This window comes from Chlamydotis macqueenii, chromosome 13 (genome assembly GCF_036417535.1).
Source record: "Chlamydotis macqueenii isolate bChlMac1 chromosome 13, bChlMac1.mat, whole genome shotgun sequence".
NCBI classification, from domain to species: domain Eukaryota; kingdom Metazoa; phylum Chordata; class Aves; order Otidiformes; family Otididae; genus Chlamydotis; species Chlamydotis macqueenii.
In genome coordinates, this window is record NC_141568.1 from 3425964 (window position 1) to 3450816 (window position 24853).

The 24853-nt window shown below is 45.1% G+C and overlaps 2 protein-coding genes across 7 annotated transcripts in view; one reads left to right on the plus strand and one right to left on the minus strand.

Moving 5' to 3' along the window:
* Positions 1–5556: 5556 nt before the first annotated feature.
* Positions 5557–14496, minus strand: LOC104478279 (uncharacterized). The gene is made up of 11 exons (XM_086758070.1): positions 14229–14496; positions 11871–12005; positions 10944–11068; positions 10578–10646; positions 10266–10379; positions 9921–10036; positions 9573–9628; positions 8359–8411; positions 7615–7742; positions 7176–7332; positions 5557–6062 (listed from the first exon to the last, which is right to left on the minus strand). Exons 1-11 carry the CDS (start codon positions 14427–14429, stop codon positions 5978–5980), a joined length of 1239 nt encoding a protein of 412 aa, XP_086614196.1. The 5' UTR covers positions 14430–14496; the 3' UTR covers positions 5557–5977.
* A 4572-nt stretch (positions 14497–19068) lies between these two features.
* The window catches only part of ZDHHC7 (zDHHC palmitoyltransferase 7), a 37042-nt gene continuing 31257 nt past the window's right edge, over positions 19069–24853 (plus strand). For 2 of the 6 annotated variants that reach the window (XR_015259975.1, XM_086757822.1), the window contains exon 1: positions 19069–19230. The gene's annotated coding sequence lies outside the window, so the exon portion shown is untranslated. Of the gene's footprint in view, positions 19231–19378; positions 19399–24853 lie in introns of those variants that run through there. The other 4 variants (XM_086757823.1, XM_086757826.1, XM_086757824.1 and 1 more) reach the window with 3 other exon arrangements.

A 24853-nucleotide genomic window follows, 5' to 3' on the forward strand; every position in this document is an offset into this window, starting at 1 on the left:
GAAAACATTCCTGGCATTATGGTTTTATCAGCTTATAAACATGTGGTAGAAGCCTACATGCCTTAGAATAACGGCAAAAACAAGACTGGGAAAGGAAACATTTGAGATCTGGATGCTTTAGTAAAGACAACCAGCAGCACAGCACATTGAGCTTTCCCCACTCCTCATCTCTGCAAAACATTATTAAATATCTTAAATTTGGGGGGCCTGTAATTTCTTTTTTTTATTTCCTTGTTGACTGATTATCTAGTCCTTGCTTGAGGGACATTTAGGATTGACCACAACAGCAACAAACTATTGGAACTTCCCATGCTGCATCCAAAAAGAAGCTTTAAAAAGTTAATCAAAATTTATCAAGTGTGCAGAATTTGGGTTGTTTCGCAGGAGGAATAAATTGCCATTTCCCAAGAAAAGGGGTGACAGAAGTAAAGAACCATCATTTTCTCCTTTCCTGAATAGTCCTGGCCTTAAGAGTAGAGAAAAAAAATATGAGTAGCATTATTGACCTGCATGAAGGTGTCAGTCAGCTCCCAGATGTCCTCATGGTCAGTTTTTCTCTCTTTATAGATACATACACACTATTGGCTGATGACACCACAGAGGTGTGGTGGGCACCATGCCTTCTACCATGACATTGCTCCTGGCCCTGCCCTGGTACCTCGGCTCACTGGACTTTCCGGGTAGTTGATTTTTTTTATCCTACTGGTATCGAGCTGCATAGTCCTGTCTGGATGTGTAATATTCTATTCCTCTAGCCATGGGACCTGACCAAACCTGCCCTCAATCAACTTAGATTTTATGGTGGAACTCCTTCTGAATGAGATAATCACCATTTTCACCTGCACTCAGATATCAGCATATTTAGTTGTCTGCAACAGCAGTTTTTTTGCACTGCACGCAATAGGCAGAATGCAGGTCTGTCCCTTCAAGGTGCAGAGAGGATGGGACCAAAGGCTTTCATCCTTTTCCCATCCTTTCATCCAAAGGCATTCATGCCTCCTGACACATGGAAATCTGCTGGATGTGGTGAACAAACTCAAACGACAGAGTCATATGAGGGCTGAAACCAAGGCAGCTTCCTTGCTGAGGTTTATTTGCTTATGAAAGTCTCAATTTTTGATGGTTAAAGGCACCACCTTAAGGCTACAGTAATTATTCAGTGATGTTTTCTCCTTCTGTGTATGTTTTTTTCACCAGTGGTGGAGTTCATGCCTTGGCAGAGGTTGGCTAAGAGCCCCTTTCAGCCCTATTTTGAAAAGTCAGAATTTGAAGGGATATGGGCAGTTATTTATCCTTGCAATTGAAAACTTCTAATTAGTGTTTTGTAAAGCCAGTTTTATGGTGTAAGTTCTCTATGTGCTGCAGAAAGTTCATTCATAATCATAAGAGCACAAAGGCTAGAAATTTAGAATGTATTTTAGAAAAAAAGAGAAGACAAACAGATGACAATTAAAAAAAAAGGAACCCAGAACCAAGGAGATGTTTCAAGCCAATGGGAGAGGGGGGAAAACTAAGGTCGTCTCTCAAGCAGAAGGAAAAACTGCGGCCATAGTGCTAGTTGAGGTCATGAGGCCCAGATGTGCCAGAGATTCCCCTGAATACAGAAAACCAAAGTCACTTGGTCACATGCAAAAGAAATCTCCACCTTGTTGAGTCCCTCCAACAAATGCTATCAGAAAAGACGCTCCGTAGAGGTAAAACTTCACTCCCCCACGCCCCAGACCTCCGGGGCTGGCACAGCCTTGGGCTGCACCCAGACCCTCACTCCTGTCAACATCCTCTTGCTCAAATAGCGTCTGCTGGACCTCCTTCTGCCAATCACATCTCTAACACCTACAACAACCAGAAGTCCCTCACCTCCCTCAGATGTCCCAAGGGATGTGACAAGGACTTCCGCCACGAACCGTTCCCAAGTTTATTGTGCACAGAGCAATTTTTAAGTTCCTTTGGCCAAAACACTTAAGACACACTGTCCCATGCACAACTACCAAGCTATGTAGGAGGACACTCCATTAGAGCATGGCACTCCTCCGTCCTCCTCTATTATCTTTCCTGGAAAACACGATAAATATGTGAGCGAAGCCGCTGGGACATGTCAGATATGCATCTCTACCCCCACCGCTGCGGATTAAGGAAAAAAAGTCATTCACTACTCAGCATATTTGGAAAGTCTCTAGTGCACAGAGCAGACACCTTCAGACGTCTCCATCGGTGACGTTATTTATAAGTGGACCAAACAGCTTGTTAGGCTAATTGCTCCTGGAGGGATTTAGCTGGATTGAGAAAGCTTGAACAGGGCTCAACTGTTCCAGAGCATTAGCTGCCACTCCTCCCTTTGATTTACATCCCTCGTAAAATTTTATGGCCAGATTAGAATGAACTTCACTTGCACTGTGTTTTTGGTAAGACATTTTTTTTTTTTTGTGCTGAATAAAAGCGAAAATCACTGCTGTAACTAGTACAGTCTCAACCAGGAAAGGAAAATTCCTCAAAACAGGGGGGGAGGACCTAAAAAGCCCCCCAAAACAGACCCCTTTGGAGGGCCTGCTTCAGACACCTGAGCTCTGAGTTTAAGTACGTTAGGAGAGCAGCAACACTAAGAAAAGCCACAGCTTAGGGAAGAGCAATTTTGGATGGAGAAAGACTGATGTGGCTTTTTGTGGTAAACAAGAGAGAATGTGAGGGAATTGGGGTTCCAGTAAAGGGGAGAAGGGAGTGGGTGGTTATCAGTCCTTTTGTCTGGAATGTCTTTGAGTCGTTTGGCCTCTCAGCTCATTCTTACGGAGGGAAAAGCCTACTTTTGAAATAAGTCGTTGCTTTGCAGAGATAATTCGTCCATATAGTGCTTTTATTTTTTTTTTTTTTGATAAATTACAGAACTCCCTGGGCTACACTTTGCTTCACCAACTGTAAAGCAAGGACATAAATCCAAACAGAAAAACGATTTTTTTTCCTTCCTTTCTCTCTGCCGGTGAAATACAATGTCACTGAAAATGGCCTTTATAGCTGTACTACGAATACATGAAAGATTGCAAAAAGGAAGGAGAATAAATAAGCCTAGTAAAATATTTACCATTCTAGACATCAGTAGCCAAGGCCAGATTGATGGGAAAGGCTACGTTTGGGGCTGACAGCCTTTAAATGACCTCTTTACAAGTGTCTGAATCTTGAAATTCAACATGCATGTGAGCTCCGGTGGGACAGGCGAGTATTTTGCGCCAGCATTTTGCTGTGTCAGGCGCTGGCCCCGTGACAGCAGCAGGAATTACAGGTGTTCCGTTCCTCCCAGACGTGCAAAACGCAGATGCTGGAAAGCAGCTCATCCCGACAAGGCTCCAGCTGCCTCCCTTCACGCCGGACGAGAGCAGATCATATGCTACATTTCACTTCTGGCCAGGACTTACCTCCATTTACTGCTTCTTTTTTTTTTTTCCCTCAAAATTAATGCTTTTGGGCTGCAGAAGCATTCCCCAAGATGGATTTTTCCACCGAGAAAGGAGCCGCAAGAGAAGGACCACTTCATATGGTCAAAGCGTGAGGCTTGGTAGATTTATTTTAAATTAAATAAGTTATTCCATGTGCCCTGGACACAAGCTCACTATAAACTAATTTGAAATCCAGGGAGAAAACCCTCGGCAGACAATTTTTCAGTCCTTCAAGCTGAAATACCGTACCAGTAGTTCATCACCTGGCAAATAAACCTGCCAGCTCAAAACTTTATTAATCATTTTCTGTACCCTGCTTGAACTTTTCCAAACTGAACTCAGGAGCGGCCTAACTCTGCATCCCCTGGTACCAGCAGAAACAAGTAAAGAGGTGAAAAGGAGAGCGGTGAAGGCTGCGGCATCCTCCTCTGCCTCCTCCATCGCAGGCAGATGAACCGCAGAGAATATAATTTGGGGGAGATACCTGCCATTTGCCCCACAGTACCCTTTGTCGTAGCCCAGTTTCTGCAAATCAGAAACAGCCAGACCAATACCTTTCTCACGGAACGGATTTTTAATTTTTGGCCTGGACAGAGAATTTTTTTTACAGTGATTTCTCAAACTATCACTCCACAGCAACAACTAACAATCTTTCTCACTACCTCCGTTCTCCCACAGAAGCGCACACCTCCAAAGACCTTGCCCACTATGTGCCCATATATTCCTTTTTCTAAATGCCAATGTTACAGCCCAAAAGAAAGAAGCAAAAAGGAGAGAGATGACAAAAACTCCACAGAAAAAAAAAAAAGGAACAGATGTTCCTGAGATCACAGCAAAACAAGCCACACACTTAGTAAGAATGAACTGTGGTACAGATCGTTGTTATTTTTCTAACCTTTCTAAAATTACCTATTTGACTGATTTCTTACGTGTAAGAAGAGGCATAAGCCCTTCCCTTCTGCCAAAGTACCATTGTCTCCAGTAATTTAGAAGCTCCCAGTTTCCGGGCATTAAGACTTCCAGCGCACAGACAGATTTAAGACATCTTTAAATCTGTGCAAGACTCACAAGAATGTGTTTCTTAATCCTGCTGTAACCAGAGAAGTGTTTATAGGAGAAGCCCAGCTAAAACCCAAAGCTCTGAATCAATGACTCTCCCAAAGGAAAGGCAATCGTGAGGGTTTGCACACAGAGCTGGCGGTTTGGGGTGCAAGGTGGGGCACGGCACTTGAACCTCAAATCTGTGCGTTCGGTGGGGTACAGCTCACAGGCACAAATGCAGAACTGGGCCAGCGTTACCAGTTCGGGAGTGGGAACCTCTCTACCCCACTGCACTGCTGCAGGAGGGACTGCTGATAAAACCAGCCTGTTGCATCGTCCGAGGCTGCTGCTTCCACCATCCCAGCCTCGTTCGTAACGCATCTCACCTTTGAACATGCAATCATTGCTGAGATACCTACGGGCAGAATAAGTTTGTAATGTTGTTATATTAGTAAACGTAAGAACTATCTCAGAAAGGAGAAAGTCATCTTTAAAGTCTATTAGTCTCCTCCAGTGTAAACTTCAGCAGAGATTATAAATATATATATATATATGCCTTAAATGGGGTGGAGGCACTATTGTAACATAACCTTATGATGCTCCCAGCAGTTGCATATCATCACCGCCTGCCATAAAGAACAAGCTCTCTTTCCTTAATTCCTTCTGTCCAGATCTTCCACGTAGTTATTTTTTCTTGACATATTGTTAAGCATGCTTAATTCTCAGTACTTACTGGCAAGATGTGTCTACGCAGAGAATACACCGTAGGTTACCTTGGGCCAGCAACTACCAGGGACTAACAAGGATGTTGTGATAACTAAGGCATCTAAGTTCAAACGAATGACAAGAAAATTCAGATTGTTCTCTAAATCGAACTATCAGTCCCTGGTTTCACTTCAGACAATGGAAAAAGGTGTTTGTGTCACTTATTTGTTTGGCCATTAATGCTATTCCTAGAGGATACATCATTTAGATGTGCTATCTCCCACTTCTTCCAATTCAGCTCTCATGCATAGACAAGACTATCCAATCAGTGTAGGTTCCTGTAATAGCTTTTTCCCATGTGTTAATGACTATAACAACCAGGGGGTTCAGAAAGATAGATTTTTTATTTCAAAAAGAAATCCGAAAGAACAGAGAAACTGCTAAATTGGGTCAGAGATCCATGCAGCCCAGTGTCCTGGTCTTCACAGCAGGGTGAAGCCGTCAGTTTAGGAAAAATATGAAAAGGCAGAGCGCGGAGCGATCCCTCCTAGCGCCCTCTTCCTGCAATCAGCTGTTCAGAGGTTTCTTTTAAATTGCCTCCAGACCACCACGGTTAGCAACCACTAAGAGCTGCACAACTAAAAATGCATCTCTCTCATTTCTCTCCAAATCCTTTTATACCTTCGACCACCGCAGCATCCTCTGACGATGAGATCCACACTCACAACTGTGCGTTTTGCAGAGAATAACTTTTTTTTTTCTTTGAAAGTTGCTGCTTGCCATCGCTGGGACAAGCTTGCAGATGCTCACGGGGGAGAGCAGGAGGAAAGGTCAGGTCCTTCAGCTTTTGAACCAAGCTGCAAATTGGGAACCAGCTGGGCGGCTTCATCCCTGCAAGAAGAGCAGCAAAGCTGAGTTGGCGTTCTGCGGTGAGGAGGAAGAACCAGACACCCGCTCTTTAAACTCTAACATGGTTTTTGATTTGGAAGTAGATATGAGATGGGAGCCCACAGGAATTTTGTCAGTATTGCCAAATTAAGCCTTCCTGGGGCAGATCTAGAAAAGTCCAGGACTGTCCGGACTTGCAGAGGCAGCCTTGTTTGGGTTTTAGCGGAGATTTTCCGTGCTGGGTCATTTCCCCCACCACACAGGTTTTGACAGCAGTGAAGGGAGTGGAGCAGGTACCTGGCAGCAGCTATGGACCATCATTTTCAAGTTCAACCCGTGGGCGTTCAGGGTTTAGTGGCCTGTTTTATGTGCTTTAAATATGCCTGGCTTTCAGAAGAAGCTGAGCTCTCAATCTCCTTAAAGTCTTCTACGGCATTTCCTCTGACAGCCAAGAATCATGGATCATTTTAAAAAGCAAACTAAATGTAAACAACCACTCCTGCCTTTTTTTTTCATGAGAGAAAAGACTCAACAGGGAAAAGGCTTCAGTGAAAATCATGTGGCATGTGGCATGTGGCAAACAGCACTTCACTGAGAAGCACACGCTTTGTTGATATAACCCTTTTCCCTAGAAGAGGCATCCCTGTTTTGATTTTCTGAACATTTATCTCTTCAGTGCTCTAGTCTGACAAACACTTGCGTGAGCAAATTTCGCTCTGTAAACGGTTAGCCTGCTGTTTGGGGTAGAAGACTCATTATTTTTATCACGTGGCATTGCCTAAATGAGACAGTCTCCAGAATGGACCCTCCACCAGCGCATAAACCTATATGGAGACCTCTATAAAATCCCACACAAACGTACATAACAAACAACTGAGCAAGTGCCGATGGTTTGTCTGCATTTATGAAGTGCTTGCACAATCATTCTTTTTGAAATAATATGTATCATGCTTGTCAATTTAACAAACACATTAACCATTAAATGTGCAACATTTCTCTACATTAGATAAAAAAAATATGCGTATTTATGCTATTTTAGGCTATGGAGCAGTAGCCACATAAGTCAACACTGGAGGACAGGAATTCTTTACCTCTTCTTGCCTGTCATTATTTTACCTGTAATAAAATTCAACCAAGCCCCAGCCTTGTGTTAACCCGTTCAGTCGGAAATCTGCAATGCACTCGTGGAAAACGCCGCTTCCAGTCAGGCCGTTATACACCACGGGGCGAGCCTGCTTATCCAGCGTTGCAGAAACATCAAAGGACTTCCCACCTAAAAAGGGAAAAATGTCACCAACCTTCAGTAGTATTTTATCTCAAAAAAATCCCAAGATCTATTATTTTTGCATATGGTTTCTTCTTATGCTGATGACACACTACACACTTGACTTAACTTCAGCACAGAAGTAAATTCCTCAGGGTGAAAGATGATGCATTCAGCTTTCAAATTGGCTCCAAAGATCACATGGAATGTCACTGAACAGTCTTCCCTCCTTTAAATTAACTGCATGCTAAAAAGCTGCAGGTAGGTGTAGGTGGGCTACGTTTAGCTTACCAGCAGTAAAACTGACTCCATAGTCATCCTCGATAACACCATCATCGGCCATCTCAGCCAGCGAGGCATTGGACCACTCAACGCCAGCCTTCCTCCCGTCGGGGAAAAAGACATAACCTACAGTGAGGCTGAAAGGGAAAGAAACGGAGCAGAATTAAAGTTCAACTAAAACTCAAACGGAGCGGCACATTGGCCTTCTAGGGGAGCTCAATGCTGAGCATGGCCTTCAATCCCGGAAAGCAGCAGGGATAAATAAAAACAGTTATACGGTGAGATATTGCAAATGCTGAGTGGGGGAAGCCATGCAGGCAGGAAAGATGAAGCTTGCAGGATGGACTGTGGTGGGCAGGTGGAGAGGCAGGTCACTTGGTCCCGCTTGGTCAGAGGGCCATGACCGCTGGTCATTAAGCTTCTGGATGCAGAGTGCCATGCGCAATGCCCCACTACGCCTTCTGAAACAGCTGGGAGTGCTCAATTTGTACCTCTAAATCACCTAGACAGTAAGACAGGCAGCTGCACCAGCCAGACAGTAATTGAATGGGAAGGAAGCAATTGAAGGTAAAAGCTGTGCTTGTGACTCATTGCAAATGGAAAATTGGGCAGAGGGAGTGGGGAGCAAGCGGGTGTGGATGGAAATGGGGCTGTAGGAGTTCAAAGCAAGAATGTGCATATAGACATCCTGCAGAACAACTTCTGCCACCTTTAAGACATGTTTTTAGCAGCATAAACTTCTTGGTTACTTACTTCGTTGTGGTAGCTGGCATATTAATAACCGTCAAATGTGCCGCAGTCCCATCCTGGAAGAGAGCGATAAAGAAAAAGCAGTCTAATTTGTGTGGTCTCCTTTGCGTTGATCGTACACTGTCTTGAGCAAAAAGAAATTGGATGCAACCCAGGTTATGCAGTGTGCTATGACTTTATACTTTTAAATCTTCTCAATACATCTTCCGTGAAAATCTGGCCCCAAATGAGAGTCCAAGAATATAAACCAGGAGACATTAAGGGCATTAAGGACAACAGAAAGTCCACAGCAAGCAGACATAAGAGGAGGGAAACAACACTTGCAGAGATGTCAGCTAGCCGTGTTCAAAACTTTTTTGAGTTTCAAAACATTTTGAGTCATGAACAACGATGAAGAAAAGGGAGAGGTTACGACCTGATAATAGAGGTACAGTCTTATTGTACTGTGCAAAAGCACAGCCTTACCAAAAGGTACACAGGCATACGTTAAATCACAGCAGCTACTGGACCTGCACATGCATGGGATTTTCCAAGGTGTGTTTTTGTGCTGGCCAGGAAAAGAATTTTTATTCTGAATTCAGTCTGGACTCCTGTAATTCTGCCTGTGATAGAGAGTTTAGATTTCCTGACGCCTGTGTTGGCAAAGGAAATGCCTCATCAGGAGCATCTGGTTGGGTTGCACGCCAGCATTCAGCATTTCCCCAGGCTCTGTGCTCCCGGAGCCGCAGCGCTGACGCTCCCCCAGCACAGCCACAGCGGCAAAGCAGGGAATGAGAGCTCAGCACAGGCAGAAACATTTGCCGACTGCTGTCACGAAGGCTTAGGATGCCTTCAAACACCCCAGGCTCTCACTTAACGTGAATCAGCACTGCATCAACTCCACCGAGTGCTGGGTATTTCCGGCAACCGAGAATCTGTCCTGTAAAGCTGCCTATCCATTTTTTCTTTAAAAAGCCAAACCAAACAGTTTCAAGTTACCGCAACAATTTTTGGTTCAACCAGTGTAGCAAAATCTCAGTTTCTACACACACGGCTCTGCTGTTGAGGTCTGCACCCAGCACTGATTTGTGCTGATGATGGGATCAGTTAGCACTTGTGATTGCACACTGTGGATGCTCCCGGTGCCTTATTTCTGGTTATTTAAACACGACTGCTGAGAAGCTCAGGAACACCTCCATTTTCACGATTAAGTACCACAATGGTATGTTAATACCTACCTCAAAGCGTGCCAAAATCATGACGTAACGATAAATCTCAGACCAGTCCCGGACACCTGCAAAAAAAAGAACAAAATCACCCAACCTCAAGTTCACTGTTGCTAGAAAACGTGCATTAACAGTACCTGACTTGACATTAACTTTGAATAAAGAAATATCCAGCAATTGATAACATGGAAGCATATGCATGTCCCCAAAAACAGTAACGGTATTTTCTCTCAAATGTCTTAACTTCATGCCCAGTCATGAAATTGGTTATTTTTAAAGATTATCTGTGGTCCCACTGCCCTGCCAGTACCAGCTGCAGTGAAGGCAGCCAAGTGAGTGAACTGCTTCCCGTGCTCTTACCGTAAGAGTGGCTCCGAACGCCTTTGAGGGAAAGTTCGGTTTTCCCATGATTTTCAATTTCAATTTCTCCAACAGACCGGCCCCACTGCTCATGTCGGAAATGTTCTTCCCTTTGTCTGGGAGAAAGAAAAGAGGGAACTGGCAGAGGCAAAATCAACAAGGCAAAATCCAGGAGGTTACAGTGTGGTAATGAAACCAGGAGAAACCTGACCGGAGCCATGTCTATTAGCTAACTTCAAATTAAACCCACCTTCTAAAATCACCTATACCAACACATGACAGACCCCAAAGAGATCTGTAGAAAAATTACTATTAACCCTAGACAAAATTAATCTCGCCTCTCACTTTTTGACCCTTTGGAAGAACTCGATGGTCCACGCTTCCTGGGCAAAAGCACGCGCAAATGCACTGGGGTGACTGTCAACACTGAAATTAAAGACTTCTGTGAAGTTCTCCCAACTAGGAAAAGAAAGGAAAAAATAAAAGACATTATTATCTTCCAGGTATAGTAGGCCAAGTTGTGCAGTTGCTACTCTGACAATGGCCATCTTTGTATTTTATCATTATTGGACAATTCAATGGCCCTTTGAAAACAGTAACCAAGTCTCTAACCATGAACTCACTGTAGGTCCCAAAGTAAAAGTGAAATGCTCTTACTGGAAAGAGAATTTAACTGGTACAAGTTGGCCTTCCTCTTCACTCCACTGCTGTCGGTAGGGTCCTTTTCTGTAAGGCAAAGCACTATAATTTTGTATCACTCCTAAACAGACAGCAAAATGTTTCTTACATGTTTGGAAACGGGTGCAATAGGAGACTCTGCAGAAGAATGACACTATTGTGTGCTAAGGTAGAACAGCAATGCTACAGCACAACCTTACACTGGACACAGATATTTCCAGATGTATTTTCATTCCATAAAAAATCTATTCTTACCAAATAGCTTTTGGTTCAATATATTTCCAGGCAGCATTCAAAAAGCTTTGGTCTTAAGTAGATAAACGAAACTGTAGAGTGCTGCAATACCTGAGCAACCCGTCGAAGCTTATTTTCCAGCGTGTCTGGGGCTCTACGTATTCAATAGTGAGCCCTCCTCCACTCCAAATCTCTTCAGACTCGTCACTCACCATCATGTTTGGATGTTGTGGGTGCTAAAAAGACATTTAAGGAAAACATTCGCTTTTTTCAATTGTGGGGATGCAACGCGGGTGAATTCCTGCCCTGACGGTCCTCTGCAGGAGGAACATTTGATGGAAATGGCTTTTCAGTTCTACCTGCTTCTGGTAATTGATTATGAGAGAAGGAAAATTGCACTGAAAACACCTGGGTTATAAGATAATACATGATTGTTTCAGATGATACAACAGAGTTACTTGTGTGAAGGGAGGTCACTGCAAGAGCTCAGCCCTTTTACGCTAGTGACTGCCAAGCTTACAGCCAAGCTGAAGCAGGGCTTTGGGAGTAAATTATTTTTAGACTCAATTTGATGAAATTCTAAAATTATTCATATTTCTAGTGCATGCAAGCTCCCCAAACTCTTCAGCTGCTCTTTGAAAAATATATCTTGCTTCCGAAAGCTGCCACCTTTCTAAAAGAAAGTTGTTGCTGTAGGGAAGGATCTAAGGTCCTGAACTTGGCTGGCGGTTCTAAACGACAAAGCTACAAAGCAGTATCTTTATACTAAATACGTCTAGAGGACAAAATAATGCCCGTCAATCTTCTCTGGTTTGGTTTTCTGCAAATGGGATGCCTCCTGCTTTTTCTGGTCATGACTTCTTAGCAAAACAAATTTGTGAATGTAGAGAAAAAAATTGGATGTAACCAGTAATCTGGCCAGTTCTACCACTGTCCTTAGGAGATGCAGAGAACATTAATTTTTCCTTGGGATCCTAACGGAGGTTCAAGATAGGAGTTGGTATTGCTCTTGAACGTCATCCCACGTCCACCACTTACTTGGAACTCTCCTATTCCATCCACCCGCAGGAAGAGCCACATCTCACAGATCCCATTGGGACGTTTGGTAAGGCGAGCAATCACAAAGGTCTTGTCGGTCTCGGCAAAGCCGGTGAAGTAAACAGAATCAAGCGCCTGGGGAAAGGGAAATGGATTTCAGCTCCAGCTGCAGGCAGGAAGGGAGGCTGAGAAGGTGAGTAATTCTTTGTTTTCCAGGGTTTCTTCTCAGGAAGCACATTTTACTTTCACTTTCAATATCTAACAGCAGGCACCTCAGCAAACAGCCAGACAGCCCATGTGCTCAGAGAACATTTAGTCAATCTGCCACACAATAACCACACCCTTCACTGACACAAAAGCATTTTTCCTTTCTTCTTTGACCCTTTCCTCATCACAGCAGGCACAGAAAGCAGAGAGGGAGCAGATGAGAAGCAGTTTTACAGAGGGAACACAATTATTGCACAACAGTCCTGGAGAAGGCAAAATACTACCCTGAATTAAGATGATTATTTTGCAACATGAAGTTCCCTTGACCAAAATCCTTACGAAATGTGCTCCCAAAAGGAGCATCTGTGAGGATGAAATCGAGCCCCACACACGCTGTTTCCCCATCCAGCTTCAAACTGTACCTGGGACAACTTACACTTAGGGAAAACACAGAGCTAAAAAGGAAAAAGGAAGAGAAAGCCAGTCAGTCACAGGAAACCCAGCACTTCGCTAACAGGATTAGCAGCTGGGCTGGTGTAGGGCCGGTTAACATCTCAAATCCCAAAAACTGTTAGGCGCAGAAGCCCACAACTTCAAATTCAGATGTGCATTTTCACGTATTTGTGCAGAATTCATTCAAAGTGAAGTTTTGAAAGCTGGAACATAGAAATTAAGATTTATGTATGCCTTTTTGGGCATGGATGAAGTTCTGCTTCTGAAAAATTATTCATCATAAAATGAAAAAAAAAACCTCTAAAGTCTGATTATCACTGCCCTTGCACATACAGATAAGGGGGGATTTTGAGGGCAGAGAGTGTGGATTTACACACAGTGAGCCTATTGGATGCCAATGCAAAAATTCAGAGACATAATTTCTGGAAGTATTTCCCAGACCTGTTTTCAGACCTCTCCTGTAAGCGTTGCTCCAGAGGAAATCACAGACCCCTTGGCTAGATCTCAAACCACCCTGGATGTCAGTTTGGCTTGGAAGACGGTGTCGCTCCCACCCTATCAGATTTGGTTGAGATTGGCAAAACATGTCAAAACGCTCCAAGCAGCGGCTTAATTAGTAGAAAGGAAAAGCTAGAGAAAACAGCTTCTTTTTTAAAGGTTAAGAAGAAGCCTGAGTGCTTTGTTAAATAATTACTTCAGGATTCCCAGAAGGCTCCAGGAAATGTCAACGAGAAGTTGATTTTTCACAAAAGTGACTTAGAATCCAACATCTCAGCTGGCATCCGCAAGCCGAATTTCGACGAGGCAAGGGAAACCACGGGAAATCCTGTCTCATCAGCCTTTCCGCTTCCCCCTCTCACCAAAGAGCACAGCAAAGCCCACCCAAATCTCCCTGTCAGGCACGGTGGGAATTGGACAGGATGGTACACGAACACAGGCAAGGTACAGGTTGTAGGCAGAGGGTTTATTATTTATTAAGCAGGCAAGTACACCTGGAAAATTAGATTCAATTCACCAAGCGTGCGGAAAGAAAAGGCTTCTGTGTTCCATAGTGTGTCTGCTTTTCCCCACCGGTGTCAGCTGCTCTGATTTGAGGCTATCCTTCTCCCTGCAAGGCACAGCCGAGGCGACATCCCCACCCTGCCCTCCCTGCCATGTGCTGAAGGGGGGGAAAAGGAGGTGGGGTCCTGAGGCTTTTATGGGTCAGGCAGCAGGGGTGCCAGGCACCAGGATGCAGGGAATGGGGGTTCCAGAGGGATGCTGGTACCAGGGAGGTGCAAGATGCTGGGGTGCAGGGGATGCAGGGGGGTGCAGGGGATGTAGGGGATGCAGGGCGTGCAGGGGACACAGGGAGTGCAGGTCCCTGAGGGATGTGGGTGCTGCAGATGGAGGGGGGGGCGTGCGTCCAAGTGGAATGGGTGTTGGAGGGGAGCGTGGGTCCCAGGGGATGGGGGCTCCTGGGATTGGCAGGAGTGGGGATGGGGTCCCAGGAGAACAGGGAGGTGTCAGGGGTGCAGTGAGATGGGGGTGTCAGGGATGGGGGAGATGGGGATGCCAGGGAAGGGAGTGTCACGAAGGGGGTCCCGGGGAAGGGGATCCCAGAGTCAGAGGTGCCGAGGAAGGGGGTGTCACGGAAGGAAGTCTCGGGGAAGAGAGTCGCAGGATCGGGGGTGCCACGGGGGGCGGCGGGACACTCACGTGGGGATCGGGGCGGAGCGGGCGCGGCCGCCGTGGCTCCGCGGGGCCCCCGCCCGCCCGCTGCCTCCAGGCGCCGAGGAGGAGCAGGAGCCCGCCCAGGGCCCAGCGCTTCAGCGGGGCCCAGGCTCCGGGGGCGGCCGCCCGCCGGGCCCCCAGCAGCCCCAGCAGCAGCAGCGGCCCCAGCAGCAGCAGCAGCAGCATCGCGGCGCGGAGCGGGGCGCGGGCCGGGCCGCGCTGGCGGAGCGGGGCGCGCTGCTGGGGCCGGCCGCCGCCAAACCCCGCCTCGGGGCCGCGCACCGCCGTGTCCCGGGCTGGCGGGGCTCGTCCCGGCTCTGGGCGCGCTGCGAAGTTGCATTTGCTCCTTCTGTTTTGTTCTTTTAATTATTTTTATTTTTATTTCTGTCTCCCCTGGAGAGGCACAGCCAAGTTTCTAGGAAATCCTGCGGGTTAAGTGTTGTGGCGCAGGAGGTTTTGGGGTGTTCCCCCCCGCCCCCCCTCCCCGGGGCTCTCGGGGGGTGTGAAGGCAACATCAGCGGCTTGGTTGTGGATGTTCCCAGCTCTTTGACAGGGGTGGCCGTTCCCATTTTAGGTTCCTGACCCCGTTTCATTGGGCTCTCGCCATAAGCGGGTCCTCCGCTTGCTCCCACCCGAGGGGCACGGAAAAGGCTTGGCAGCCCATTTCAGCCGAGCCACCAAAAATACCCCCAAATGGCAGCGGGCATCCCTAGAGCATCTCTTGCAGGTACCATGGCTAGAAGCTGTATTTTTGAAGGCTGGCTGCACAACAGATCTTTTTATTAATTTTGCAATTGGCAAGTATTTAGTCTCCTTTCCCTCCGCTAAAATAAACCCAGCCTCTCAGGAGCGGCTGAAGTGTAGCTGGTCTGGCTGTGGAGAAAGATGGGGCTCTCAGGACCCTCACTTGCTTTTGTCTTCTGAGTATTTCGACCCCCTGCTAGCTCTACAGAACTCTCAGCAGACTTCCTGTTACTTGACAAAGCAGTTATTGTACATTTTTATGCCTTGTGTCGATTGTCACTCAATTGGGTTATAAAACCACCTCTGCTGTGGTTTGTGTTTAACAGATCAGTGCTTGCGGTTCTTTCGATTCGGTTCTTTGAATGCAATTTGGTTTTAATAACCTAATTAGCTCTGCTGCTTCTTTTTGCCCTTTATTCTTTTCTGATACTGATGTGCACTCACTCTGCCTCTCTGAGCATGTTTCTATCTGTACTTCAAAAGCCTTCAGTGTCTTAGATGTTCCTTTTACCTTCTTCTTAAAAAAGCTTCCTTATTTTTACAGAGTTCCCCTTTTCTGCGAGTGGGCACAACTGTTCTGTATTGCTTTATTGCTACCCATGAACCACAACCATTCAAAGGCAGGAGGGCAGAAACTGAAAAGCAGAAGGGACCAGAGATTAAGACAATGAGTTTCAGAAATGTATTTCTGTAAATTGCCGTTGCTTCATTTAATATTGAAAGGGTAAAGTTAACCACATGAAGCAGGCAGACAGCCACAGAGATAATGTTATTTTCTTTCTTCAGATTGTGTTGTGGAGGGACTGAAAAAGGTCTAAAAATAGGAGATGTGTCACAAAGTTATCACCCTGCACCTGCAGCACAGCAGATGCGGCTCAGTCCAGAGAAAGGCTGCAAAGGGAATGGATTATGAAAAACAGCTTTTATTTTTGGTTCACATTTAAACACAGTATTGACACAAAGCAATACTCAATGGGGAGAAATCCACACAAATTACAAACATGCATAATTACACCCTCAGCAGCAGTAGTCTGCTTGAGATTGTAAGGCAAACAACAGATTCTTGTCAACTCTTTTTTTTTTTCCTAACGCAATCCATGAGCAGCTTCACTGCCCTTTGCTGAACTGCTGGAGTCCCTGTACAAATCATTTGAATTTCAGTATTTGCATTTCTGAGGGGAGGATAAGTGGGGCCTGAATATTTCATTTCTGATTTGTGAAGTATTCACAATCTCCCGTGGTCTAACCAGCGCACCGGTGAAGGCATTGTGGCTGTCTCGATGGAATCTGTAACAGAGATAAGCTCCGTTCCTTCCTACAGGGACAGGAAGCATGGAAACAATTTGCTTCGCGCAGCATTATGTTTCAACATTTCTTAGGTAATTTGTTTGAGGACTTGAAGTTATCTCTGGCAAACAATTTATCTTGGCAATATTGTTTGCGGTGGAAATGGGTTCCAAACCAGCAGAAGAACCAAAGTCCTGACATGTCTGGTAATGTTTTTAGCGTGGCAAAACCAACACTGTGCATATTAAAACAAGTCTAAGATCTGCTCTACACATTTAGCAAAAATGTGAGGAGGAAAACATTCAACTGATTTGTTTGTTTGAAAGTTCAGGAGGAAATGAGAAACATGCAACTGATGCATGGCACTAAAAATACAGAGAACAAAGCCAGCTGAATTTAAGAATTATAGCATATGAAGCATAAATTTGCTAACTTGCTCTTACGCAAGTTGCAATATTGACCATCAAACTTCTCATTGCCCAGTGAACACTTTCAACAGCACGGCCTCTTTTAAATCCAGCTGCCTGGCAAAGGAAATTGGTATGTCAGGACTGTATTCCATCAGAAAAAATCCTTCGGCACCCTCAGAAATCAAGGGCCTGGAAAATCAGATGAAGCGTCGCTCTGAGGTCCAAACTGGTTCTCAAGATCTTTGCACTGCAGTGGGCACTGACGGTACTGGCTGTGCAAAGCCATCCAGTCTCTCTAACAGCGTTTGAGCAGAAATCAAAGCCAAGAGAAAAAAAATGTGTCATGGCCTCTCCTGCTCAGAGCGCTGCAAACGAATCTGGATTTTCAGAACTACATCCAGAAGTAATGGCTAGGCTCACATCCGTAGTAAGAGACTCAGACATGCCTGCACTTCAAGAAAGCTCAGATCTGGGAGAGAATTTCTTGGTTTCAGCCTATATTTAAGTTACATGTAATTATATGTGATGTTTCTTTAAAAAATTTCTCCCTGCATTTGCACCTGGAGATACGCTGCTTGCCAGCGTCACGCAGCCAACAGAACCAACACTACTTAGGCTGCCCCAGGGCTGCACCATCCGGTGGACAAACGCACAAGTTACGCTGTAGTGACAAGTTATTAAACACCAGTTCCACAGAAACAGATTGCAAAGCTTCCACGGAATTAGAAGCAGTCACTAGAAAAGGATGTGTGGGAACTGCTGAGGTGTACAGCCTCCTGGGTGTGACGACAGGCAGAGCCTCGTCTAGTTGATATTGCTACAAAAACCCAAGACAGTACCTCATTTTGTAACTGTCACAGATCGGCCACCGTGAGACAAAAGCACGAGGAAGGTAATGCATCTCGTTTTTCTCACTATAATCAGCACTGCATCCCCATAAGTATGTACCCAAGAAAAAATCCTTTTCTTAATTTTGTTTTTATTCCTGGATAAATGACATAGTAGTTATATTAAGGGAAAAAAAATGGAGGGAGAAGGAAGTTTTACAAAAAGATCGGCTCTTAGGATCTTGTGTCTAGTTGTTTACATAGTTTCATTCGAACAGCAGAGACATTGTCACTGAGTAATTCCTTTTGGTGTGTGAAACCCTGCTGTTGGGAAATAGAAGACTATGCACAAACCCAAGCTTTTCGGAAGTCCCTAATTGTTTCAGCACTGAAACAGAAGGAAATGCAAAAATAAAAACAGCAGAAACACACGCAGACATGTGGGCAGCTGTATTTCACTGTACTTACCAGCACACACAACCACTTAGGCGCTTGCTGCCCGTGTCCCACTAGATGGTGGTCATGCTACAAGGAAAAAGCGGGATGCAGAAGCGTGTCCAAGCTGTCATTATTTCCGTTTGTCATCCTTCAGCTTTTTATAATGCATTTCAAACGTATCATCAGCTCACACACTGCAAGGTTTGCTATTTTGCATCTCGTTTTTAAAGCTACCGGGTATCTGTTTTTCCTAATATGCAGTGGAAAATACTGAATTACTATCATCTGTTATTTCAAAAATTGTCTAATTTAACTGCTGATGCTGAAGCTTAGGTTCACCAAGTCTAGTACACAGACAGAGGCCTTCAACTTGGGTGGCGCATCATCCTCCTGAGACTCTCTGAAGTAACGAGCGACCGTAATGAAATATCACCGCAAAACCTAGCGTAGGGGCATAAAGCCAAAGCCCTTCGTGGAAGAACTGAACTAAAACGCTCTGGATCGGTATTCAGTCATCGCGGGTGCAGGCAGATGTGCAGCTGCTGCCGGACTGCAATGCTGCTGGTGATGAAGATCTCACAGGACTGTGCCCCGGCTGCCAGCTTCCACAGGGACGCGGTAACACGACGGCCTGACAGCCCGGGCGCTGCACGGGAGGCGCGGGGCTGAGGCCGCCCTGCCAACAGGCCCCGCATCTTCACTCTGCCGCCGCTCGTGACCTCAGAAGACTACGAACCCATTTTTACGATTATTTGAAAATCTGAGGGGAAACCGTCCGGCTGCAGCGGCCGGAGGGGGCACGGTTACCGGATGCAGGGCAGCTCCGGCCTCGGGCCCTCAGGCGAAGCGCGGCGCCCCGCGCAGCACTCCGCCCACCGGCGGCGCCGCACGCATGCGCACCCGCGGACTTTCCTCCGGCCGGACAGTCGGCTCCCCGAGGACGTCCCGCTCGGAGTGCGCATGCGCGCAGTGAGCAGAGCCCCGCTGCCGTTCGTGGGCGCCTGCGCAGCGCGCCTAGAGGCCGGCCCCCCCCCCGCCTCCCGCGGCGCTTGCGCAGTGCGGGGCTCTCCGCTTCCGCCTCCTGCGGCGCTGCCCTTCCCGCTTCCGGGAGTCCTCGGCTCCGCGGAGCGGCCCGGCCACGGGCACGGTGGCGGGGACGGCGGCCCAGCGGCGGGGGCTCGGCCCCGGCTCCGGCTCGGCCCCGGCTCCGGCTCGCCCCCACCGCGCCGCCGGCACGGCGCCAGCCGCAGCTCTGAGGGCAGCGGGGCCGCCGCCGCTAAGGTAAATGCACCCCCGTTCCCTCCCCGGGCCACCCAGCCTGGTTCCCCTCAGAGGAGCCCACCGCCGCTCCCCCGGCCGCGGGCCTGCCCCGCGCTCCCCCCGGCCCTCGGGGAGGCCCGGCCCGGCGGGGAAGGAGCGCGGTGGCCTGGTGAAGGACGAGCGGGGAAGGTTAGCGGGGATCAGCCTGCTCTCCTGGGGCAGGTCGGGCTGAGGGCTGGGCGGTGTTTGTTGCCGGCTCTTAGCAGGGTGTTTGTAGGTCTTGGCTGTGCCACTGCCTCTTTTCGGGTTATTTTATTTTTTTTTTTTAAATCATTAAAATAATCCATCAGCAGCTATGGAAATGAGTGCGTGGAAGTGTCCCTGTGCCCCAGCGCAGTTGTGCTGTAGTCTGAGCTGCCGCCGTGGGAAGCTGGAAGGGGAGGGAACCGTTTGATTGAGACACCACGGTTTTCCGTAACGTCCTAGCACTTGCCCCGGGGAGTTCAGCTGATGTATGTGGTGCTAGTTTTCCTTATTTCCAGCAGGGATGAACAGCACTTACAGCAAGTGGGAATGCAGATAGTTCACACTCTGAAAAAGGGGAAGATGGATTCCTACGGCACAGCACGAATGTGGTCGGTGCTGTCAGAAAAGGATTAGGAAATCACTGGCTATTTTCTGTACTACATACACAGTTGTATAATGGTATCAGGATGCTGAAATACAGTGATGCAACAGTTCACTTTCCTGAAGACATAATTAGGTTGAAGTCACTGTGACTATTCACATTAACGGACTTAAATTAGATCTTTTGAAGTGGGTACGCTCTGACTTTGAAAATTTACAGATAAAGTAGAGCTGTACTGATTCATTATTAGATGAAGCTGATGTAAAATTTCAGCGGTTTTAGGTTAGACTTAAATAGCTGAAAGCTTTTTGTGGCTAAAAGAAATTGATAATGCTTGTCATCTCTAAAACTTCCTTGGTTTTGCTCCAATGTAGTATATTTCGTATTGTATATATCTGATAGATTTATCTTTTGTGCCTTTTATGAAGACTTAGAACTGTTAAGGAAAGTAAATTGATAGAAATCTGGGGCAGTTGAAAGGCTGAAGATGAAGAATACAGAGGAAATGTGAGGCTTTATATGTCTGATATGAGGAACCATTCAAACGAAAGCTTTAACACTCCTTCAATCAATACTGAAAATTGCTAGTGAAAATAGTTCAGCTTTGATCTGTGACATTACTGTTTGGAACCTGGAAGGAAGAATCACATGTGGATATGGATATAATAACTGACAGAAAAATGGTTTTGCCAGCCTGATATCACAGTGCAATCAGTAAACGTAATACCTAAGCTATCTTCAGTTGAGTGTGCGGGTATAGTGTATATTGATGAATGCAAAAATTAGAATTAAAACATTATACTCTGAAAGAGAATGTGATTAAACCAATTGCCGTTGGCAAAGGAGTAAAACTTTCCGTTTCCACCTAACAATAAGCATTTAACTTTCTAGAGTCTACTCTGTGTTTGAATTTGTGGCTGTGCTCCAAAACAGGTAAGATATAAAGCGCAGCCGTTACTCATCTAGATCGTGTTCATGTCTTTCTCTCAGGTGAAGGTTGTTTAGCCCAGAAGTGTTCTGTCCCATGCTGTCGTAGCTCAATGAACTCTTCGTGTATCAGATAGCATGTATCTGTTGGGAATCAGAGTCCCGTGAAATATGTTTTCTTTAACTTTCACATCTGTGGGGGAAAAAAATCTGTTGTCAAAAAGTTACCTTGCTGAACACCTTGGATGTTATTTTTGTGCTTTCTCAGAGCTGAAAAGAAACAATTCCAGTGTCTTCCTATGGCCCGACACTTGTTCCGTAAGAGACTGGTGTAAGGAGAATCCTTACAACAGCTTACAACTTGGCTGTGTTGAATATGTGCCGTCTGAAGGTTGTCTCTTGACTCTGCTGCCAGGTGCTTGTATGTAAACAGCACCACATGAGTTACGTGTTTCCACTGCAAAGGGTCGCTGTGTGCCTGCAGCAGAGCAGATACGGGTTACCTGTGTCCCAAACTGTCGAAATTGGGCGTATCTCTTTGTAATTACAGATAGCAAAAAGTGAGTCTGTCAGGGCTAAACTGGGGTTGTAGTTGATGGACTGGTTCCTCTGAATACTTGCTACTCTAGCAGTTCTTACACGTGTTACGGTTGCTGAGGAGGTTCAGCCTGGAAGCCCTGGTACCTAGCAGGGTTTGCTTGTACAGAGCTCGGCTGTTGCTTGGGCTGAGCTAGAGAGTTTTCAGTGCAGCTACTGGTTGGTGTAGTTGTTGGAGTAGTTTTATTTGTTTGCTTTGAGGTTGTTTGCTAGACCAGTCGCTGAGAAGAAGCTGAAACAAGCCACAGTTTACTTATTAAATGGCTTTGCAGTTCGGATTGCATATATCTGTAATAAAAAGTAGGTTATTCGCCTAAATGAGGCGTGCTTCTGTCCTGACGTTATCTGACGGGTATTTATCTGCCAACAACCAATGGTCCGGATTGCCCACGGAATTGGATGCAGTAGTAGGTGTGCCCATGTGGTTTACTTAAAATCTTTGCAGTTATTTGAAGTTAATGTTTACACTGCAACCTTTTAATGAGAGACTACAGTTCTGTGATTTTGATTCACCGCCAATGCTGTGCTTTAGGTAAGTTTTAAATCCACCGTATGTAAGCACTGCAGGATTATTATTCTAGCGTGCAATATCTGTTAGTGTCCCTGCGATTACTGACTTAGCAGTACACAATTAGAAATGTTGAAATAAAGGCATTCTTTTTATTGCTTTGTAACTGAAATATGAAGAATCTAAGGAATTCTGTTGTATAGCTTGAAGGAGAAAGCAATCAAATAAGATTTAGACTTTGACAGGTGATGAATTTTTCACTTGTATATAAATTCTTATTTGTGCATCTGTTTAAAAAAGTAAGTGAAAACTAGGGTTTTTTCCTACAGCAATGTTTTTCCTTTCTTCTTCAAAAAAATAGCAGGGAAAAGGACTGTGCTTAACCCTGAAGTGCTCTTTTTTATTTTTCATTTAATTGACAGTGCAGGGGCCTCATGATACAATGATTGTACTGTATCATTCATCTTCCCAATGCCCTTGGTAACCTGCTTGCAGTAAACTCAGAGAAAGGAGGTTTACTGTTGCAGTGGATCTTCTTCAGCTCTATTGGAAAGCTAAAAGCGTCTTAGGCACAGTCATTTTACAAGACCGTATTTCCAGCGATCATGAGCTTTTAATGTAGCTTCTTCAAAAGTTCTTTTTATTCCACAAATTCATCTGCATTTTGGGCCTGTGTTTCATTAACAGTGAGGTGCAGGTCAGATGAGACATTCTCAACCTGAGAATGTCAAATGATGCCTAAGAGTGGAACTGCGTTAGATTAGGTTTAATATAATCGTCTTGCAAACAGTGACATTTTGCACGAAACACTGAATAATTTAATGTTATCTTCCAATGCTAGATAAAGATTTTTAGAAGGTCAAATTAAAACCTGTTGTTTGGCGTATTAGAGGTTGAAGTGTAGTGCCTTGTCCTGGAGGTTTGTACTTTAAGTCTGCAACAGAGACTCGATGTAAATTTGATTAGAGCAGGCACTGAAGCAAATAAATTAATAATCTAGAGGAAAGCTGTAAGCATCTCAGTGGGGATGCTTAGCTCTTCATGAAGTTTAAGTGCTTTTCAAACATTGATCCTCTTCCCCCTTGAAGGGGACCAAGGTGGGGGGTAATGGTGTGGGCAACTGGAGAGGAGAATGACATACAGGAGCAGGGGAGGGGGAAATCACATGAGAATGACTAAATGTATTATTCCCGCAAAAGCTGAACTGGGTGGCACTTCCACATAAACCGGTAACTAATGAGGCTGTGATAAACACTGAAATCTTGCACATTTAGGATTAGGGAACTGACTGAACAAATCATATCACTGTCTTGTCAATAAATTCTCTGTTAACGATTTCGAATGATTACTCTGACTTTAGTATTTCACCTACGGAGCCTTAGCGTGTCGTCTTCTATTGCTCGTCATCTTCGACTCGGGGAACGAGTGGGTGACATTGCAAATTAGTGTGATACACTCAACCTGTCTTCTTTTTGTGTGTTTCTACTTAGCTTTCACAAAATGCCATGTCAATGACAAGTTAATGATTGTGGATTTCACAATATTGTCAAAACTTGTTAAACAAGAGCATAAAAGCTTATTTATAAAGCAAACCAGAAAGCAATCAGTAGCTTCATGCTGTTATGTGTGCATAATAAGCAATTGCATTACCTTTTGGACTTGCCGTAGAATATATGAGGTTTTTTAAAATGAGATAAGAGGCTTCTCATTTTCTGGGGGGGGGGTCTGCATTGGTATAATTCCTCTTGAATTGGCAAAATTTGAAAATGTGTGGTGAAGAACTCAATCAATAATGTTGTATTTGGATTTTTTTTTTCTAAAAAACTAGTTTCAGAAGCTTTCCTTTACAAGTAGATAGTTTAGAATTCTCTGTCGCTGTTAAATGTCAGAATCCTTGCATTACTCTCAAAATATGTTAATTTAAATTAACCTTTCAACTGAAAGGGTGAAGCTTACAAAGCTTATTTTAAATACTGGAAAATAAAACAACTGAAGAAACAAACCTAGATACTTCTTAGCCAAGTTTAAACAGACGCAAATTTGATATTCCTACTCCAGGCTAGTCATTTTATCCTGTACTACGCGAAGCAAAGCAAGAAAATCTTCCCTCATCATGTATTGGGCATCTCATTTCCAGACAGATGTTAGTTTGCTGCAGCAGGACTGGGTGAGAGAACGACAAAGGCAGTCAATGTCGTTGTGCGGAGCAGAGATCCCAACTTAATTTGCCAGAAACCAGTGCAGCAGCACTTTCTGTGCAACGTGCATGTGGTCGCTAACTTTTCCAGTCAGAAATTCAGGCTGACATCTCTTCTATTCTCTTCCCCAAACAAATCTAACTCAAGGTTTTGTGCTGCAGTCCTGCTCCAAATGCCATGTGGTGATTCTCAAAAGTTAACTGCTAAAATTTTCAAGCTTTGAAGTACTTGGTTTTCTGAATAAAATAGGTTCTTCTTTCTCTTATTTCATTATGAAAAAGGAAATCTTCTACACTTTTAAAACTATTGGTGCTCTCTTACTTTGCACAGTCTGTGTTGGATTTGAGTATTATGTCCTTGTGAAAACAAAGCAATGTGTTTCAAGATCATGGAACACTTGTATTGTGAAAATTAAGCATGGCTAGGATGGCTTATGGTAGCATTTCAGTCCTTATACCTATTTGTATATCGTAAGTCTCATGGTAATTACTTGCCTACGTGGTAGAATTCTAGCAGGGAGAACTTTCTGAGTGCGTATTCCATTTGGATGGTTGTGGGCCGCTTTCTTTTATATACAGATTCTGGAATGAGTAGCTTTGTTCTAAATTGGCCATAGCTTGGTCTAATAATTAAAGGTAAAACAGTTTTTTTTTCCTATCTTACCTTACAGTTATAAAAATAGTGGTAGGCGTGCATGCTTGTTATTAATAACCTGCTAGTGAAAACGTTGCTGGAAGCTCTGAAGACAGTAAGATGATTATTTTTTTGCATATTCTGTCTCTTAGT

What these genes read in the sequence shown, in the direction of transcription:
- LOC104478279 (XM_086758070.1), bottom strand. Translation starts at nt 14,429, where the DNA reads ATGCTGCTGCTGCTGCTGCTGGGGCCGCTGCTGCTGCTGGGGCTGCTG. An exon ending in CCAGTTAAATTCTCTTTCCA is followed by an intron (nt 10,380 to 10,577) that starts GTAAGAGCATTT and finishes TTCTTTTCCTAG; the next exon opens with TTGGGAGAACTTCACAGAAG. An exon ending in TTCTTCCAAAGGGTCAAAAA is followed by an intron (nt 10,037 to 10,265) that starts GTGAGAGGCGAG and finishes TCTTTCTCCCAG; the next exon opens with ACAAAGGGAAGAACATTTCC.